The sequence below is a fragment of the Mchenga conophoros genome, linkage group LG13, assembly GCF_057382185.1.
Source record: "Mchenga conophoros isolate Kocher_MC1m ecotype Shallow Benthic linkage group LG13, M_conophoros_male_GT1.1, whole genome shotgun sequence".
Classification (NCBI taxonomy): domain Eukaryota; kingdom Metazoa; phylum Chordata; class Actinopteri; order Cichliformes; family Cichlidae; genus Mchenga; species Mchenga conophoros.
The window spans coordinates 20,610,560-20,630,718 of NC_140538.1; the positions used below are offsets into that span (position 1 = coordinate 20,610,560).

The window sequence follows — 20,159 nt, forward strand, 5'->3', positions numbered from 1 at the left end:
TGTGTGCCGAGCAGCAGTCAGGGGCAGAGGCCCGTGACGATCTGATCCCCAACTGTCAAGGCTGGCTATTGAGAAATAGAACGTCACCTCACTGGTGGGGAAAGACCCTAAGATGGTGTGTGTGGTTGAGTTATAGTTGGGTTCACCTCAATGCAAGCCTTTGGAATTGCCTTCATTGAGAATTGGCGGCAGAGGAGGGTATTCTTATATCCCCTCAGCTTACTCAGTATATTGCCCTAACTTTTTGGGGTCACTGGGTGAGGTTCTTGAGGGTCCGCCTTCACACCGTCATTCTTCTGGGAGACTTCAATGCTCATGTGGGCAATGACAGTGATACCTGAAGGGGTGTAAGGGAGGAATGGCCTTTCTGATCTGAACCCAGGTGGTGTTTTACTATTAGACTTCTGTGGAACTCATAGTTTGTCCAAAATAAACACCATGTTTGCACATAAATATGTCCTTAAGTGCATGTGGCATCAAGCCAGTGATTGATTATGTAATGGCATCATACATAGCCATATGTTCTGGACACTTGGGTGAAGGGAGGAGCTGAGCTGTCAACTGATGATCACCTATCGAGGGTTAGGGGTGGATGCTGGAAAGACCTGGCACACCTAAATATATACTAACAGTGAGCTGGAAACGTCTGGGAAAGGCCTTGGTCTGGGAGATCTTTAACTCCCATCTCTGGCAGAACTTCGACAGCATTCCGAGGGAGGCTGGGGACATTCAGTCCAAATGGATCATGTTCTGCGCCTCCATTGCCGAGGCAGCTGCAAGGAGTTTTGGTCGCAAGGTGTCATGGTGAAAATCCCTGAACCTGATGGTGGACACAGTAATCAAGCTGAAGACGGAGTCCTATCGGGCTTGGTTAGCCTGTGGGACTTTGGAGGCAGCTGATGGGTACTGGCAGCTGAAGCTCCCCTCACAGGGTGTACAGTGTAAGTGTGGTGCTGCTGAATTCAACTGAGGATATAGTCAGGCAGTCAGGGAATACTTTTAGGACCTCCCTAAACCCACTGACATGCCTTCTGAAGGGGGGACTGGGGACTAGGGGAACTTTAATTTTCGTAATTAAAATGAAAATTTTATGTCTACAGAAACAAAATTATCTACAACTGATACTAGGTTCTAGGTTCTAGGTTCTTTATTATTTGTCACATGCATAGTTATACAAGTATAACACACAGTGAAATGTAGCCTGACACGCTCCTCGACATGTGCAAAAATGGGGGGGGGGGGGGGGGGGGGGTGTAGAGGAAGAACATTATATATATATATATATATATATATATATATATACACATATAGTATATACACTGGGTGAATGTGCAGTAGTAGCAGCAAGCAGGTGAATTCTGTACATTAATATGAATAGATATCTGACTATTTTACAGGATAGACAATATAAACATATTTAAAATTAAAGGAATTGAAATGTACATTGTGCCTTGGTTTAGTGTCTGGAAGAGTCTTGTCTCAGTCAATTATAGATGATGTGAGAGGGCGGGTGTGTGTGTTTAGGGCACGGATGGCTTGGGGATAGAAGCTCCTCTTGAGTCTCTCTGTCCTTGCCCGGAAGATGCGGAACCTTCTACCAGATTGCAGAAGTTGGAACAGTTTGTTGCCAGGATGGGACGGGTCCTTCAGTATCTGCGCTGCTCTAGTCCGGCATCTCCTGGTGTAGGTGTCCTGAAGCGGGGGGAGAGCAATCCTGCAGCAGCATTCTGCTGTACGGATCACTCTCTGGAGAGCTTTTTGGTCCTTCACACAGCTGTTCCTGAACCACGATGTCATGTTCTGTGTGAGGATGCTCTCCACAGCGCCTGTATAGAAAATCCTGAGGATCTTTGGAGAGACCCTGAACTTCCTCAGTTGTCGTAGGTGATACAGGCGCTGCCTAGCCTTTTTGGTCTGGACCTGAATGTGGGCAGCCCATGTCAGGTCTGAGGAGATGTGGACACCAAGATACTTGAAGGACTGCACCCTCTCCACTGGAGCTCCATTGATGATAATGGGCTTGTAGTCTCTGTGCTGACCCCTTCTGAAGTCCACCACCAGCTCCTTGGTCTTGCTGACGTTCAGCTGGAGGTGGTTGTCCTGGCACCACGATGCCAGATTCTTCACTTCATCCATGTAGGCCGCCTCATCGTTGTTGGAGATGGCACCCAACACCACTGTGTCGTCAGCAAACTTCACAATGGTGTTGGAGCCATGGGTGGCCACACAGTCTGAAGTGTAGAGGGAGTAGAGCAGTGGCGAGAGGACACATCCCTGAGGTGCTCCTGTGTTGATGGTGATGCTGTTGGAGAAGAACCTGCCCACCCTCACCACCTGAGTTCTGCCAGTGAGGAAGTCCAACACCCATGCACACAGACGGCTGTTAAGTCCCAGATCCCTCAGCTTTGTGAACAGTCTGCAGGGCACTATTGTGTTAAACGCTGAACTGTAATCAACAAACAGCATTCGCACATAGTTACCCTGTTTCTTGTCCACGTGGCTGAGAGTGGTGTGTAGGACGTGGGCGATGGCATCCTCTGTGGATCTGTTGGATCTGTAGGCGAACTGCAGTGGATCTGTGGTGTCTGGGATGGAGGAGGAGATGATGTTCTTCAGCAGCCTCTCAAACACCTTCATTACTACCGAGGTCAGTGCAACTGGCCGGTAATCATTCAGGGATGAGGGTTTGCTGTTCTTGGGCACAGGGATGATGGTGGATCTTTTGAAGCATGTGGGGACCACAGACTTCGCCAGGGACTTGTTGAAGATGTAAGTGAACACACCTGCTAGCTGGTCAGCACAGCAGCGCAGCAGACGGCCGGTGATACCGTCTGGCCCCGCCGCTTTACTAACAACTTTTATAGGAAAAAAATTCCAATGTGCTAAACCAAATTACTGATAAGGCATCAGTAGGCAAAAAAGCAACACAAACAAAAACACTTTAAGCATCAGCTGGCTTCAGTTTGTTTGCTAAATTACTCACTGAGGTTTAGATGAACAAGGTCCTTAACTTAAAGATCAAGTGTCAGAAAGAAGAGGGACATGTCTGTAAAGGTTCTCAGTCATCTAGGTCATCGTGGTCTAAAGAGCTTGGAACGAAAAGCGTCTGGACTTCTTTAAGTTTCTTGAAGATGTTTCACCTCTCATCCGAGAAGCTTCTTCAGTTCTAAAAACTGAAGAAGATGAACCATTTTCTTTCCAAGCTCTTTAGACAAAGAAGAGGGATATTTTCACAAAGAGAGTAACAACTGGTTCAACAGATGCTTAGAAGAGCTCATCTAGGCAAGGCAAGGCAAGGCAAATTTATTTGTATAGCACAATTCAACAACAAGGTGATTCAAAGTGCTTTACAGAGACATTAGAAACAAAAACAAATAAAAAGCATGATTTAAAATTAATTAAAACAAGCAAACAAACAAACTAACTAAACACACACATTTCACACCTGTTCGCGCGATCTGAACCCTTATCGTAAGGGGAGCTACCAGTCCTTCTGTGGACGAGCTACTTTCTATTTTAAATTCCCTGAATTTAAAATCTCTAGACCCAGTCTAGACCCAGTTGGGGAGCTACCCAGAGCTCTAATCCCACACCTGTTCGCGCGATCTGAACCCTTATCGTAAGGGGAGCTACCAGTCCTTCTGTGGACGAGCTACTTTCTATTTTAAATTCCCTGAATTTAAAATACTCTCTAGACCCAGTCTAGACCCAGTTGGGGAGCTACCCAGAGCTCTAATCCCACACCTGTTCGCGCGATCTGAACCCTTATCGTAAGGGGAGCTACCAGTCCTTCTGTGGACGAGCTACTTTCTATTTTAAATTCCCTGAATTTAAAATACTCTCTAGACCCAGTCTAGACCCAGCTGGGGAGCTACCCAGAGCTCTAAACCCACTTAACAAACAAACAAACAAAACAGTATATAAAATCAAAACAGATAAAATCAGAACAGTAGATAAAATCAGTAGTTAATGTAAGTTTTGAAATTTAAGCTTAACAAACAAACAAAACAGTATATAAAACCAAAACAGATAAAATCAGAAATAGATAAGATCAGTAGTTAGTGTAAGTTTTGAAATTTAAGCTTAAAAGTGTGGATTTGGTGCTTTATTCAAATGCAGCTGAGAATAGGTGAGTCTTCAACCTGGATTTAAATAAACTGAGTGTTTCAGCTGATCTGAGGCTTTCTGGGAGTTTGTTCCAGATATAAGGAGCATAAAAGCTGAATGCAGCTTCTCCGTGTCTGGTTCTGACTCTGGGAACTGATAAAAGACCGGATCCAGATGACCTGAGGGATCTGGAAGGTTCATACTGGGTCAGCAGGTCACTGATGTATTTTGGTCCTAAACCATTCAGAGCTTTATAGGCCAGCATCAGAACTTTAAAGTCTATCCTCTGACGGACAGGTAGCCAGTGTAAAGACCTCAGAGCTGGACTGATGTGGTCCACTTTTTTGGTCTTAGTGAGGACTCGAGCAGCAGAGTTCTGAATGAGCTGTAGTTGTCTGACTGATTTTTTAGGTAGACCTGTAAAGATGCTGTTACAGTAATCAAGCCTACTAAAAATGAATGCATGGACTAGTTTTTCCAGGTCCTGTTGAGACATCAGATCTTTTATCCTTGAAATATTCTTGAGGTGATAGTAAGCTGACTTTGTTATTGTCTTAATGTGTTTTTCTAAGTTTAGGTCTGCATCCATCACTACACCCAAATTTCTCGCCTGGTTTGTGGTTTTTAGATGTATAGATTGACGTTCTCTGGTGACCTGTAATCGTTTTTCTTTGGCGCCAAAGACTATTACTTCAGTTTTGTTTTTGTTTAGTTGGAGAAAATTGTGGCACAACCAGTCATTGATTTCCTCAATGCATTTACCAAGAGCCTGTACAGGGCCTCGGTCTCCTGGTGACATTGTGATATATATTTGTGTGTCATCTGCATAGCTGTGGTAGTTTATTTTGTTGTTCTTTATAATCTGTGCCAGTGGGAGCATGTAAATGTTAAACAGAGGGGGTCCCAAGATGGAACCTTGGGGAACTCCACATGTGATACTTGTCTGCTCAGATGTGAAGTTACCTATTGATACAAAGTATTTCCTGTTTTCTAAGTATGCTTTGAACCAGTTTAGTACAGTTCCTGAAAGACCTGCCCAGTTCTCCAGTCGTTTGAGTAATATGTTGTGGTCAACTGTATCAAATGCTGCACTGAGATCCAGTAAAACTAGGACTGACATTTTTCCACTGTCTGTATTCAGACATATGTCATTAAACACTTTTGTCAGAGCGGTTTCAGTGCTGTGGTTCTGTCTAAAACCTGACTGGAAGGCATCGTAGCAGTTATTCTGTGTTAAGAAGTAATTGAGCTGTTGAGAAACTGCTTTTTCAATGATCTTACTTAAAAATGGGAGATTTGAGATCAGCCTGTAGTTGTTCATTTGTGTCTTGTCAAGATTGTCCTTTTTCAGTATAGGTTTGATTACAGCAGTTTTTAGTGGTTCTGGAAACACACCTGACATTAAGGAAAAGTTGACGATCTGTAACAGGTCTGACTCTAAAGTCTTTGAGACCTTTTTGAAAAAACTTGTTGGCAGGACATCTAAACAGCAGGAGGAGGAGTTCAGTTGACCTAAGATGTCCTCCAGGTCTTTGCTGTTAATAGGGTGAAACTGTTTGATGGTGTTTAAACAGCTTTTCGGTGGACACAGTACATATCCTGGATCTGCTGTTGATGTTCCAACTGCTTGTCTAATCTTTTGGATTTTGTCTGTGAAGAATTTGGCAAAGTCATTGCAGGCCATGGTTGAATGAAGTTCAGCTGCCACTGACACAGGAGGGTTTGTTAGCCTGTCAACTGTAGAAAATAAGACCCGAGCATTATGGCTGTTTTTAGTGATGATGTCAGAGAAGTAGGACCTTCTTGCACTCCTCAGTTGTAAATTATAATTGTGAAGTTTCTCTTTATAGATGTCATAATGAACCTGGAGGTTTGTTTTTCTCCATCTGCGCTCAGCTTTCCTACACTCTCTTTTTTCATTTTTCACTAGTGTGGAGTTTCTCCATGGAGACTTTTTCCTTCCAGAGATAACCTTCACCTTAATGGGGGCAATAGTGTCCATTACATTTAACATTTTTGCATTAAAGCTATTGACGAGCTCATTGACTGAACCTTTGGACAGGTCAGGTGTTAATGGGAAGACCTGGTTAAAGATCTCACTACTGTCTTCAGTTATACACCGTTTTGTGATCACTGCTGTTGATATATTTGTGTGGGCTGAGATTTTACTTTCAAAGAAAACACAGTAAAGATCAGATAAGCCCACATCAGACACAGTAATGTTTGAAATGCTCAGGCTCTTGGAGATCAGTAGGTCGAGAGTGTGTCCTCTATTATGTGTGGCCTCTGTTACATGCTGAGTCAGCCCAAAGTTGCCCAGAGTGTTACTCAGGTCTTTAGTCCCTTTGTCCTGAGGGTTGTCCACATGGATGTTAAAATCCCCAACAATAATTACACAGTCGAAATCAACACAGATCACAGACAGCAGTTCACTGAGGTCATTAAAAAAGTCTGTGCAGTATTTGGGAGGCCTGTAAACATTAAGAAACACAACTTTGGATGGGGCCTTCAGCTGTAAAGCCACATATTCAAAAGACTGAAAACTTCCAGGAGATAGCTGCTTACATTGAAATGATTCATTAAATAAGACAGCGACCCCTCCTCCTCTCCTGCTCACCCTGGCCTCACTGATAAAACTGTAGTTAGGAGGGGTCGTCTCGATGAGAACAGCTCCACACCAATAATGAACCCTCTTTTGAAGTGAACTGCTGATAGTCAAGCTATCAGCAGTCCTGACCTGCTGATAGTCAAGCTATCAGCAGTCCTGACCTGCTGATAGTCAAGCTATCAGCAGGTCAGGATGACACAGAACAGAAATATGAGTAATCCAAACAGTGTGCAGCGCCATGAAATCTGTGCCCCTCATCTGACCCAGTAACCCGTTTCTTCACTTCTGGCTAAAACATTTTTCTTTACACATGAATCCAAAATTCCAAATTCAATGGAAAAAGTACCTGTGGATACAGTAGCATGACTGCCTTGTTTAAAGGCACTACTAAATTGTAATCTCAAAAAAGAAAAAAAGAACATCCTATTTTGTATTATATGCAAGGAATGACAAGAACACCCCTGTTGCATGTGAAAATCCTTCTGCTCTAATTTACACAGTAGCACATTAAGGTTCAACACGAGAAAGCAAACAAATTGCAAACAAATTTACAGCTGCATACAATGCAACTCCCACACGATTTTATAAGACAGCATTGTGAAGTGACAATAAAAGCTAAAATCCCTAATTACAGACTAAAGTACAGGAATAAACCTAAGGGAATAAACCCTGAGGTGGATCTGTCTGCTTGATTCTCTTTTAAGTATTCAGGTGGAAAACATGAGTGATAAATGAGTGGAAAATATGCATTGCCTTATCTGTCTGTGTCTCCCATCAGAGGTTTCTCACAGCTGTAAATATGGAGAACATCTGGCCCTCAAATGTAGATCAACAGCAAGATGAACACAGGTTAGGGACATTTTTTGCCAGCACTTTGTCTTAGGAGAAAGCATGAGCATAGCATATTTCCAATATATCACATGGTTAACTTTAGAACTAACCGGCCATTTCTCAGGACTTCTTGAACTTAAAATGACTTTTGACTTATTGCTTTTGGCTCACAAAAATTAAACCACAGATAGGTAAGCACGCAATTCTACACACGCAAACAAACCTAGATAATCTGAGCAAAGTATAAGTTAGCACCAGGTGAACAGGCACTTCTGCAGGGTTAAAAGAAACTATCTGCTTCACAAGTAAGCAAACAAGATTTGCTAATGATCACATCTGGCAAAATTATGGACAAAGGGAGTTACTGAACTTTTGAGAAACTGAGGAAAAATTAGAGAACCAGTAAATAAAGTCATACCAGTGCTATGGATGGAATCATAACATTTACTGAGCTTTTATGTCATCAGACCCATCTCCAATGACAACTGAGCAAAACTGCCTCCCTAAACGGGTTTTGTCAAACCACCCTGAAATCATTTTGGGAACAGCGATCTGTGGTGGATGCATGCAACTGTGCCCAGCTGTGTACTAACCGCAATCAGATAATTGGTTGACAAAATGCAGAGGACAATTTACCAGTAAGCTAAACTTGTGACGTCCACTAAAATTCAACAAAACAGGCAAAAATGACTTGACTAATCCACAAGACTCAGATAAATTACCTAACTAAACATTTAGATGCCTGTACGTCTTAACATCAACATAATTCTTATATCAACTTTCAGCCTAGTTTGACCTAGTTTGTGGCAAGGCTGTACTGGTTTTTACAGCAAAACCCTCATTTTTTATAATGTATTCTGTATGCAAAGGCCTGTTACATGAATGTGAGAATGTAAATACTACTAGAGTATATGTTCATCATTATTACATTATATATATTTACTTTCTGATAAGATATATATCACTATTTCAATCTACAACCCGACACGTGTGGTGGAAAGTAAGATAAAGTCTATTGATTCAACATGTCTTGTTTCTGAATTTCTGATTTGTCCCATCAAGTAAAACAAAATGTACAGAAGTACTAATGTTGAGCAAGCACGCCCTGACTGATGAAGTGTGTCTTCAAACTCTGCAGATCACTGTACTTCAGCCAGATAATGGCTATGAACCAAGCTTTCCACTTTCAAGCTGGGAAATCTGAATGTATCATTGTGCTCCAAAGTTTCGCTGAATTGAGTTACAAAAATGGACATGCAGATTTAAAACATGTGCCTTGAGTTGACAACACAGTCAACAAATCTTAAAAGATGTTCAGCAAAGGCTGTGATATTATAACATAGAATCTATATTTTAGATTTTATTTTTTATAAGTATTCTTGCATTGGATATTTTCAAAGGAATGCGTTGCTTTATTAAAAAGGCACTATATATGTTGTTAGTCACTAAAAGCATGTTGGTATAAAGCAGCACTGTAATGGCAATTCAAAGTAAACACATATCTTTTCTGTTTTCTTTGGTGCAACTCCCCACATTCCATGAATTGTTTTCTTCTAGATTGATGGCAGGCCAGGCAAAGATAAACAGTTTTAAATCCTTGTGGATAACTTTTAATAATTCATAGATCACAGAACAACCCCTGCAACAGATTGGCAACCTGGGTAGGGTGTACTCTGCATCTCGATCCGTGATAGCTTTGATAAGCTCCAGCCTAACCATTAGCAAAAGAAGATGGATGGATGACAGCACAAACTAAACCCTTTCAATAATTTTTTTTAATTGAAAGCAGCTTTGAGTCACAGGTGAGTAAAGATATCACAGGTCACATGATTTTTCATTACTGAGGCATTTTGACCGTGAGTGATGTAACTTAGCATTAAACGATTCACGCTATTGAGTACAGAGCTCACAGTGTCTATGATCTGAAGATTCCTGCATGCATATGCACCTATGCCCTGGCTCCAAGGATTGGATTCTGTAAGGTTTTATCCTAGTCAAACAAGTGCAGGATCAGGAAGTTCTAGTTTCAGAGTTTTGCTGACTTATGATCGCTTCAATGGGAGAAGCCCCAATAATAAAACTGGCTGAAGTGCCATTATAGTAATTCCAGTCTCCGGTGTGGTACTAGAATCCAGACTGAACACTTAGATGTATCAGACATGAAAATGTGGCTACCGGAAGCAAAGATAAAAAAAAACGAATGACAAAAGATCCTGTAGCAATCTGTCTTGATGTGTTACATTGTGTACAGCAATCAACCAGCTTGGAAACCAGCTTGTTTGCTTTTGCTTATTTAGGTCTGATGGCTGCAGTGTTTTGGTTCCCTGCTGTGTGTAGTCTTTCGTTGGCTCATTTTCATTCATCTTCAGTCCTGAAAGCCCTTGAACCCAACCACCAGAGGAATGTTTTTTCTTTGTTTGTTAAGCAACTTAACACAGGCCTATGAATCATTTAAGCAAAGAAATACCAAACTCAAGGGATGAACCAGTGCTGTATCTATGCATCACAGACAATTTAACTGGAACCAGTTTTAAACTTTGCTACCAGTCACAGAGAATCAGGGAGAAAAGGATGAGTTATGCCAACTTACAAAAGAACTGGACTAAAAATCAGTGCCAACAGGTCTTGTGGAATGATAAATCCAATATTTTTATGGGGGCTTTTTAGCCTTTATTGTGATAGGAAAGTGCAGAAAAGACAGGAAAGCTGAGTGAAAGACTAGGGGAAGAATGCATAAAATGGCCTTGGGGCAAATTTGAAACCAGACCTCTGCATTAGCCTTATAATATATGGGAGGCTTGCTGAACTTACTGAGCTAAACTGGCACCCCAATGATTTGTTGTTCTATGTATGAAGGAGGTAAAGAGAGAGGTACAGCCATCTGTAAGACACAGAAGGCTCTGTCATGGCTCGGTGCTGGATTTCAGCCAGTAGCATTAGGGATATTGTCAAAACTGATGGAATTATGGATGTAGAGAATTACCATCAATTGAACACTTTCAGTCATGAATAGGCTTTCCCAGAGCTTGGACCTCCACATTATTGAAGCAGTTTGCGTCCATCTTTACGGAATCAAAGGAAGCCAACATCCAAAGAAGAAGAGCTTTGGATGTTTTTAAGAAGCCTGGAGAACTATTCCTGAAGACTACATAAAGAGGAGTTCAAGATGTGTTGAAGAATAATGATTGTCATACCAAAAATTGACTTTCATCACTGGAATTATAGAATCTGTACTTTTGGCTTGCATGAATTCACATGTTTCAAAAAAGAAAATGCTGCACCTATTTCTTATTTTCATAGCATAATGTAAAGAAATGAACAGTACCTCAAGATTTTTGTATAGTATTGTAGATATCGCACTATAGACTGCATAGTTACATAGGCTACCTTGCTCACTAACCTAGCTAGGGTTAGCTCCCTACAAAAAAAAGGTGAATATTGCTAAAATGTTAAACTCAGTTCAATCCACAAACTGATAGGTGGCATCAAGTAAATCATTTGTCACATTTAAAGTATTGTGTTGACTATACTACGCAGTGAGTACAGACAAAGACACCTTAATAAGTCGTCCCAGAGGAGATCATTCAGTTTTCATTGGAATATGAAGCAAAGATATTTTTTTGAGGCACATCATTGCATATTTATCTATACACAAAAACAAACAGTAATCAGAGTCTTACCTGTGGTGTAGCAGGGTTGAAGGCCACATTAAGCACAGTGTCTGAGTGGTTTTGTAATCTGTGGAGATAGTTGCTGCTACGGATGTCATACACATAGGCCTGCAATTAAGGACACAATGAATGTATACAGAAGCTTAGTGTGTACCATTGTACTTACAACACACAATTATGTTCTGACGAGCATGATGATAATGCAGATCAACTTGAGTATCATTTCAGCTTCAAGGGTAAATGTTTATCTTTTTTTGTACTTCCAGACACAAATGACATTTAATATACAGTGCATGTATATAGTAAAATGTCCAGCCAAGATTGATTGCTAGGGGTAAATGTCCAAAGCCCAAATTTCTTGTAAACAGGAGTATTAAAGCGATTAAAGCTTGTCCAGAAATCAGACATGTAGCAGACACTAAAAGTCACGCCAAAGTCAATCATCCTTTGTGCTGGACTAATCTCAAAATAACTGAAGTTCAATAGAGTAAATAAACAGGGTATTTTAGCAGTTTTTCAGTAATTAACAAAATCTGTAATTTATCAAAACACGGTTTGCATTCTTTTTGTGTCCTATGCTTCTTCTTATATTTACTGAGTAGTTTCCTGATTCCTGAGTGCTCGGATAACCTGTGATATAAATAATGGTAAACAGTGATGAAGAAGGTCAATTTAAACACCTGAGTGTTGGATGCTGATTTTCAGCTTTAAAAACTGTGTAAGTGTAAATTTTAATGTTAAAGCATAAATACTCATACTGAAGTTTGTTGCACAGACAGATGTCAAAATAGTGAACATCTCAAAATCAAGCTGCCATTACCAGTTATAACAAAGCCTTGCAGATACTGCGTGTTACTAGTGTATTTTGCTTTGAGGTAGTTAGGAATTGTTAATCACCCCTGTGGGAGTTGTGGATTTTATACTTCCTCTCGTTGATTTAAAAAAGAAAAACCCCAAAAATCGTTAGCGTACTGAATGTCTCCATCTGTTTCATTTGAGACCTTAGAACAGAAAGTTTGTTATTGTATGCTTTTTCTAAATATAATCAGTAAGTTTTTAGAAAAATGCATTAACCTCAGTGCCATAAGGACAGATAAAAACAGATGTGGGGATGTCTGCTACAAGATGAAGACTCATCAAATTCCTGCAGCTGTTTTGTATCATGTTTCCCTGAAAAAAAGAAAAAAAAACCCTGCTTCAATTGAATCCTGTCAAAAGAGTGACTCCTGTCTAAGGCTTATGAAGTGTGTGATGCCTGAAAGGGATTTAGGTATATGGAAGAAAAAAGTTATCTTAGGAATGCTTTAATATCACATGGATCACATGATGTATTAGTTTATGTCAATAGTAACTGAAACGGAGCAGAGCCCAGGGTCAGGAGGGTTTGCAATATATCACTGAGCATATATTCTGATTAATAAATTGATAATTAAGTCACAGTTTCATGATAAGAAATAATACATATTTCATCTGTATATAGAAAAGCTAAATATCAGCCATGCTAAAATGATATTCCACTTCGGTTACTTTTGGGCTAAGTTTTTTGGAAAATGTGTAATATGATCTAGGGAGTCTTTTTTAGACTATTCAGGTTCCTTTTTTTTCCATGATTGCTTTTTGATATATTAAGACAAGTACAAATGTGTCTGGCTCATATAAGTCTCAAGGCAGCTACAAATAAATACGATGTAGCTCACTACCGTATACTCTCCCGGTTTCCAAGAAACGCTGGAAATGACCGATCTCAACAGAGATGCAAAAGTCTGTGCTGTGCTGAGTCCCCATAATTAATAAGAATCAGCAGCATGCATATATTATTCCACTGCTTTCAACAAGCACGTATACGAGAAGAACAGAGAGATGGATAAGGAAAAGGGAGGCTGTCTTCTGGAAACGTCTTGAAAGTCAGGCAAGCTCTGGAAAAGCAATTAAACAGTTGTGCTTCAACATGAATGTTGACTTCTTTGGAAAAAGGGTTGAATCCAAATAAAAATCTCTGAGTCAAGCACAAACAGTCCTTTCCTTAAATGGAGGTAAAACTGATAAAGATATTAATCATTTTTGCTGCTATTTTTACCTTCCTAAGGTCAGTTATGTTGTAGTTTTAACTTGGGTGACAACATTTATTAGCCAAACATTAGCAGGTAGAGAACTCTAAAACTAGGGTGCCACATGTGAGACAGCTCTGGCATCCATGCGAGCAAGTCTGAGACTGAAAGTGAATCTATAGGAAGGAGGATCGGGGGAGCAGGCGGTGAGGAGATACGGCATCTTGGGAGATATGAAAAGGTTAGGGTTTGGGAATTAATTTTTAAAGTTAATCTTGTAGGTCTCAGTGATTTTGCGATGAGTAGAGGTATTATATAATTAGTGGATTTAGAATCAGTCTTGTTGAAGCCATCACATTTTGCCAAACCAAGGCCATAGCTTTTTTTCTTTGTCCCGAACTGAACCACTTGGTTCTACAGTGCACAAGTCACGTGTTTGGTTTGCTTTCCTTCTTAACACCAGTTTGAGTGATCTTACCTGTAGTGTCCTGTAATGGTACAATTTAAATTTCCATTTCTACCAACTCCTCCAAAAGCCATTCTGAATACCTGTGCCATGGGCATTTCGCCAAGCAGGATCATGTAACATAAATGTTTTACAACCAGGACATGTATATCTATTTTATGTCTATATTATGTCTAAAATACTTGGCCATCTCTCAGGTGCTGTGTCAGGTCTTTGCTGGATTATTCCTGTTTCTTAAGGACATGAGATGCACTTGATCAGTGTGTCCGATGACATCAGAAAGCCAACTCTGCTTTTAAGTGCTTTTTACGTTAGTTCTGCATAACCTATGTAGACTTTATCAATCAATAAATAAATCAAACAAACCGTCTGATACTTTGACCTCACTCTCAACCAGGCTGCCCATCCCTGAGCCTGGTTCTGCCAGACATTTCTTCCTGTTAAAAGGGAGCTTTTCCTTCCCACTGTTGCCAAATGGATGCTTGTAGTGGGTTGTTTGACTTGTGGGGTTTTCAGTTATTGTACAATCTTTACCTTACATTATAAAGCACCTTGAGGCAACTGTTGTTGGTGCAATATAAATAAACCTGAATTGAACTTTTATAGGAAAAAACAAGATGAAGAACAGCCTAGATATTGCAAAAGGTCAAAACTTTTCTGTTTCACTTTATAATGTTTTAATCCCTATGATGATTTTTTTTTATCTGTTTGCAATGTATACAGGTGGCTTTGATGGACCCAGTGAGACTGCTTACACAGTTATCCTCAGAGCCTGTGGCAATGAAGCGTCCACATGGCGAAACGGCTGAAGAGCAGGGCTGGCAGCGATTTACATGGTTCTCATAACGCCGTACACACCTGGTGAGAAGAAGCACACAGTGGTAAGAAATCACTGATGTTAATAAATTCAAACAACTTTATGTGACGGACAGACTTGATGCGTGACCAGTGATCCTTTATATTAGTTTGTATGTTATAAGGCTATCTAAAAGGTTTTACTGGGTCTAGTAAACTTAAAATAAATGTTTGGGAACTGGGATATCTTTGCTATGCATGCTATTTCACAGTGCACACATTACGATGCTGAAGCGTTGAGCTGAAGGTGCAAAATATATGGAACAGAAGGAGAACGGCACTCCATGGACTGCTTTACAAACAACTGAACCAGCTGAGCACAGGGAGTTGAGCATGACTCAAGGAAAACACAGGAAAGAGACTTCGTTTATGAAAAATGTTTCCCTCATGCAACTTCTGTGCTGTTTCATTTGGTTTGCAAAGGCATGTAATGTCTTTGCAATGCCACTAACAGGTAACTAAGCTAGTGCCTCTATATGGGCTGGCATACTGGCAGGCCAGTCCTTTGACAGCATCTGGTGAGAGCATGTCTTTGACATTCACATGCTAATGTCATTAAGTTGGGCTAAAAGTAGGGCATATTCACCGACCATAAAGAAATCTGATATACCCAGTACCAGAACTTTATGGAACTTATAATGTTGAGTTGGTGCTAAGACTGTGCCAGAAAACTGTTGATTCAGTTTAATGGCATGCTTACTTTCATTGCTCTTCTCTCGTATTCAATGGGATTACTTAATTATCTCTTTTTTTCAGGATGACGACATTGTCAGCTGACTATGACATTTGCTCATGTAGCCCTCAATAAAAAGGCCATATGACAGAACAGAGGCAACAAGATGGGACAGTCCATAGGTTTTGCTCTTCAGATTTTGGAAAGATTTCGAAGAGTTATTTCTTAAATATTGAACTTTTTCGTCACAAAAAAACTTCTTTTCTTTTATAATACACAAACTTTCTGTCTGTGTTTGCTTCATTTTTCATCAACTCCTACAAGATCAGGAGTTTAGCAGCCAAACTTGACATGCAGGTACATTTTAGGCCCATGAAGGTTCTTATCTATATCAGCAATGGTTACAGGTGCATCTTCACCATATAAAAGTGTTTTATCAATTTAAATTTATGACAATAAAGTCTTATTTATATCCACAAAAGCTATTTTTAAAATCATACACTAAAACTATATAGTGTTGCCTATAGCAGCAACCTAGCAACAAAACCAATTTTTGTATTTATGCACTGAAAATTATTAAAGAGGATTAGGGCCACTGGGAAAAAAAAGTGGTCACGTTTTTATTTTCTTCTTTTCCAGACTGACTTTTTTCTCGGAATTCTGACTTTTTCCTCTGAATGATTTTTTCTCAGAATTCTGACTTTTTTCTCAGAATCCTGACTTTTTTCTCAGAATCCTGACTTTTTTCCCCAGAATTTTGAGATTAAAGTCAGAATTCTGACTTTTTTCTCCTAATTCTGACTTTTTTCTCAGAATTCTGTAAAAGAAGAAAAAAAAAAGACTTGCCCACTTTTTTTTTCGGTGGCCCTAATCCTCTTTCGTAGAAAATACCTCATAGAAACATAATTTGAATTTCAACAGCACAAACAGGCCAAACAATACTGTAGCACATACAAGTTATTTAGATGAACAGCGAGATAACTGGGAATTACCTGTTCTGATTTCTAGGGCAACATTTCTACATCTTAACATTTCTGCGCTGCAACAGTGCTTACACAAATTGTCACTACTGCACTTTAAAAAACACTTTAGCAGTTCACAGTAAGCACTCATCTGGTTTTCTAGGCCAGAGCGTGAAAGCGAATGTTTTGACTGAAGAAGGGAAGATGAGTTACACACATACACACTCTATGTTGTGTAAGTGATAACTATCTGGCATTTTGCAGATCACTACACCAGAGGGTATGATCCTCTTGAGTGAGAGCCAATACAGTTATTGAATCCACTTGGGTATTCGGTGTAATCATCAAGGTAATCAGCAGGGTAATCCTAGCTCATTATATTCTGCCAATGAATTTCAGAATATTTAACTGCCCCAGAGCATATCAGATAAGAGCTGGCTTTTTCTTAATATTACTTCATGTAAATACATTGTTTATGTATTTCTTCACATATATTCAGACGGATTAAATTATGGAAAGAGAAGCAGATCACCATCTGTTCTCTATTTTTAGAATTGGCATGTCATCGATTTTGAATCATGCTTAATGCTGGTGTGTACACCCTTCAACTGGAACATTGCATACATATCAAAATACAAGTGGTGACTGAAAGGTTATGGCTTTAAAAGTACTTTAACCAATATAGTGGATCTATACAGTATACTAAACTAATTGTTTGGCAAAGTGGCCATGGTCATCACGTGCTGATGGACAACAGCTGTCCTGGCAATCCTGCAGCTGTCAAACGAAACATGACCACTTATTTAATCAGCACCTTCTAAGAAAATGCCTGGTCTGATTGAGTTCCTGAGTAATCTTATTCTCTGCTTGTCAGCACAAATTCAGTGCATCATCGCATAAAATTTTTCGATGAAAAGACATTTCCATTTTAACTATTGTGCATTTCTATTGAAATAATTTAACGCCATTACAATTATCATGGGATAGAGACAACATTTGCGTCACATATCTGAAATGTCCCGGTACATATAAGGGTCAGTTCATCAAACTTACACAAACACGCACACAGTCGTGTTTTCATATCCTTGTGCGGACATCTAAGTGACAAAATGCTTTCCCTAGCCACTTGCATTAAACCTAACCTTTAAAAGTGAATGCAAAGCCCTAACCCTTACCCTATTCCGAACGCATAACCTAATTGTATCCCTGACACTAAAACCACATTTTGAGTCTCAAAAATGCCTTTAAACTTATGGGGCGATAGATTTTGTCCCCATAAGGGACTTGTTGGTCCCCGCAAGTTTAGTAAACTTCGAATTTTGGGTCCCTGCAAAGATATTTGATAAACAATTTTTAACACTGATTTGATTACTTTGATTAGCAGTAAACAAGACTGAAATATTTATTTAGTGGCCTGGTGCCATGTTTTGTGGTTAATAGTCGTTAATTGTTTTCATCCATGCGTATGTTTCACCTCCAAAGAACTCTGCGTACTGAGGGATGTTTGATAAAACCTCTTAAAATGAGGGGTTGACCTAGAAACGAGCCACAAATATTTATCAGATAGCATTAAGATTTGATGGAGGGACGGAAGAGGAGTTACACATGGAAGCAGCTTCAGACATGAAAGAATGAAATAATTAATAATGCCGTTCAACTCGGCCCAAAAAAAAAAGAAGAAAGGAAAAAAAAAATCCAAATCACTGAGGAATGTTTGTGTAAGAAAATGTTGAAGTTAGTCGAATGTAAGGTCATCTTTAAAGTCTCAACAAAAGAAGTGTAATAAAAATGATTTCTTCCCTAACGTTCTTGGACTTATGAGAATCTGGAGGATTTGGTGAAATAACACTAGACTCAGAAGCCAACCTTCATCCAGGTTTGTCAACAGGTGATAAAGGTTGAATAGGAATGTTACAAATTTTGGCAAAATAATTTCATAATGAAAAAGACATTTTCAGAATTTCCAAGCATATTGATCACTGTCACTTCCTTCAATGTATAGTATTAGGAGAACATCTTGAGCTAGCCCTCAATTCCTTATATTTTGCTAACAAGGAGACATTCTAATCCTTTCTTAAAGTAGTCTTGTGCAAGAGTTATCCAGGCTTCAGGCCAATGCTTGTACCTGACTGTCTTCAGAGGAATGTTTTTGTTTTTGTTTGTTTGTTAAACCACTTAACTTTTACCTATGAATCATTTAAGCATAAAAAAGCCACTAAATCAAGGGATGACCAGGAGTGTCTTCATCTTTATCTTTTGGCACTTTGTTACTAGCAGCCAGTTGCAAAGACACACATTTTCTTCCCATTTCTTTATCTGGCTTTATCAAAATGCTAAAGATAAAAGAATTTTGCAGATCTAAAATAGTATTTTTGTACTAACAATGTAATTCCAACAAAGCTATTAGCTGAAAACTTGGCATGTCTGTACATGTTGTGCAGTAAGCCCTTAAAAAACATCAGTGGAAACTAGACAAGTGCAGCACAAAAGATGAAGAGGCATCTGAAAAGAATTCTTTCATACTGATGACTCCAAATTTGACATTTTTAGTTTAAATTGTTGTCAATGTGTACAGAGGAGGTACAACAATGAGAACATTAGCTACTGATACAACAGTGCTCATGGTGTTGAAAATATGAACGCCGAAAAGTACAATCAGATTGTGATCCACCGTGAAATACCATCTAGAAAGTCGGCTATGCTTACCTATTTAAAAAACTAAAATGTTAAAAAAAAAAACAAAAAAAACAAAACAACAGTTGAAAAACTGATCTGTGACATCAGGGTTACTTGATCTTTTATATACTTTGCTCAAAACTTTTGCAAAAAGAAATCTTATGTAGTAAATCATTTACTACATAAGATTGTTGTAGTAGCATTTACAGCATTTGCAGTAATTGCTAATGCATTTACTGCAAATGCATTAGCTACTGATACAATAGGTTTTGAACATGATTTCCCTTTAAGAAGCAAGAGACTACAGTAGACTACAGTAGATTATAAAGCACCATTTTCCTTGTCTTATGATCATATTACAAGTACATTCAATACAAATTGCACAGAATATGTTACAATAATACAGACCTAAGTGTTCGAAGGTCCCAAATCTTCATACCATCAGTGACAGCACTGGTCAGGAAGAGGTTGTATGAATCTGGAGCCTGTGAGCTAAACGCTGATCCCTTTAATGATACACAATGAACAAAACAGCTTAGTCAGCACAAGCTTTACCTGAAAATGGATATAAATCTTCTTTTTTTCCCTAAATTTTTTATTATTATACTATTAGTATAATGTATACTACTTCAAAACAGAAGGTGATGTTTAAAAAAAAAAATCACGCTGGGCTGTAAAAACAAAAACGGAAGCAAAAGTGAGGTTAGGTGGGAGTGTCTTAGCGTCATCACTGTTTTTTAGTTAAATAGAAAAGCAAAGAACTTCCACTACAAATCTATCCATCTATTCCACACAGCTCTTTCAGACCCACTTATTGAATGCTATAGGTAAATGTGTAAGAGAGAAAAGCTTAGGGAGAGCCGGAGAGAAAAAGAGTTAGAGAGAGAAAGAAGCGGTGGGGGGGATTGTTTAGATTTCCACTGAAAGTGTGAGAACGGCAGCCTGAGAGGGCATTTCCAGTTCTTTTTTTCCGAGAAGTCCTGCGCTATGATGAGTTCCAGGTGAATTTTGTCAAAAAGGCGATGGAAATTTCAAGTAAGAAAAGCTGCTTCTCAAAATGCAGTTCCTGATGTTTGGTGAGCCTCAGGAGGAAAACCAATAGTGAAGGGAAAAAATGTGCGTAGACTCCAAGCAGGAGCAATGCTACTAATCCTACGGCACCCAAAGGCCCCTCAGGCCCCCAGGCGGAGAATCCCACAGTGACATCAATAGCCAAGCTAAAAACAACACACCACAGGCTTTCCGCAATGTAATGCACACAA

The 20,159-nt window shown here is 39.4% G+C and overlaps 1 protein-coding gene across 2 annotated transcripts in view; it reads right to left on the reverse strand.

Annotated features, from left to right (window-relative positions):
* Nucleotides 1–20,159, reverse strand: part of wdr27 (WD repeat domain 27) — a 50,946-nt gene that overhangs the window by 11,057 nt on the left and 19,730 nt on the right. Inside the window, exons 21-24 of one of the 2 annotated variants that reach the window (XM_085297129.1) lie at nucleotides 19,306–19,403; nucleotides 14,487–14,589; nucleotides 12,292–12,387; nucleotides 11,227–11,325 (exon numbers count right to left, since the gene is read on the reverse strand). In XM_085297129.1, the coding sequence (XP_085153255.1) occupies nucleotides 11,227–11,325; nucleotides 12,292–12,387; nucleotides 14,487–14,589; nucleotides 19,306–19,403 (396 nt within the window). The remainder of the gene's footprint in view (nucleotides 1–11,226; nucleotides 11,326–12,291; nucleotides 12,388–14,486; nucleotides 14,590–19,305; nucleotides 19,404–20,159) is intronic. The other variant, XM_085297130.1, reaches the window with a different exon arrangement.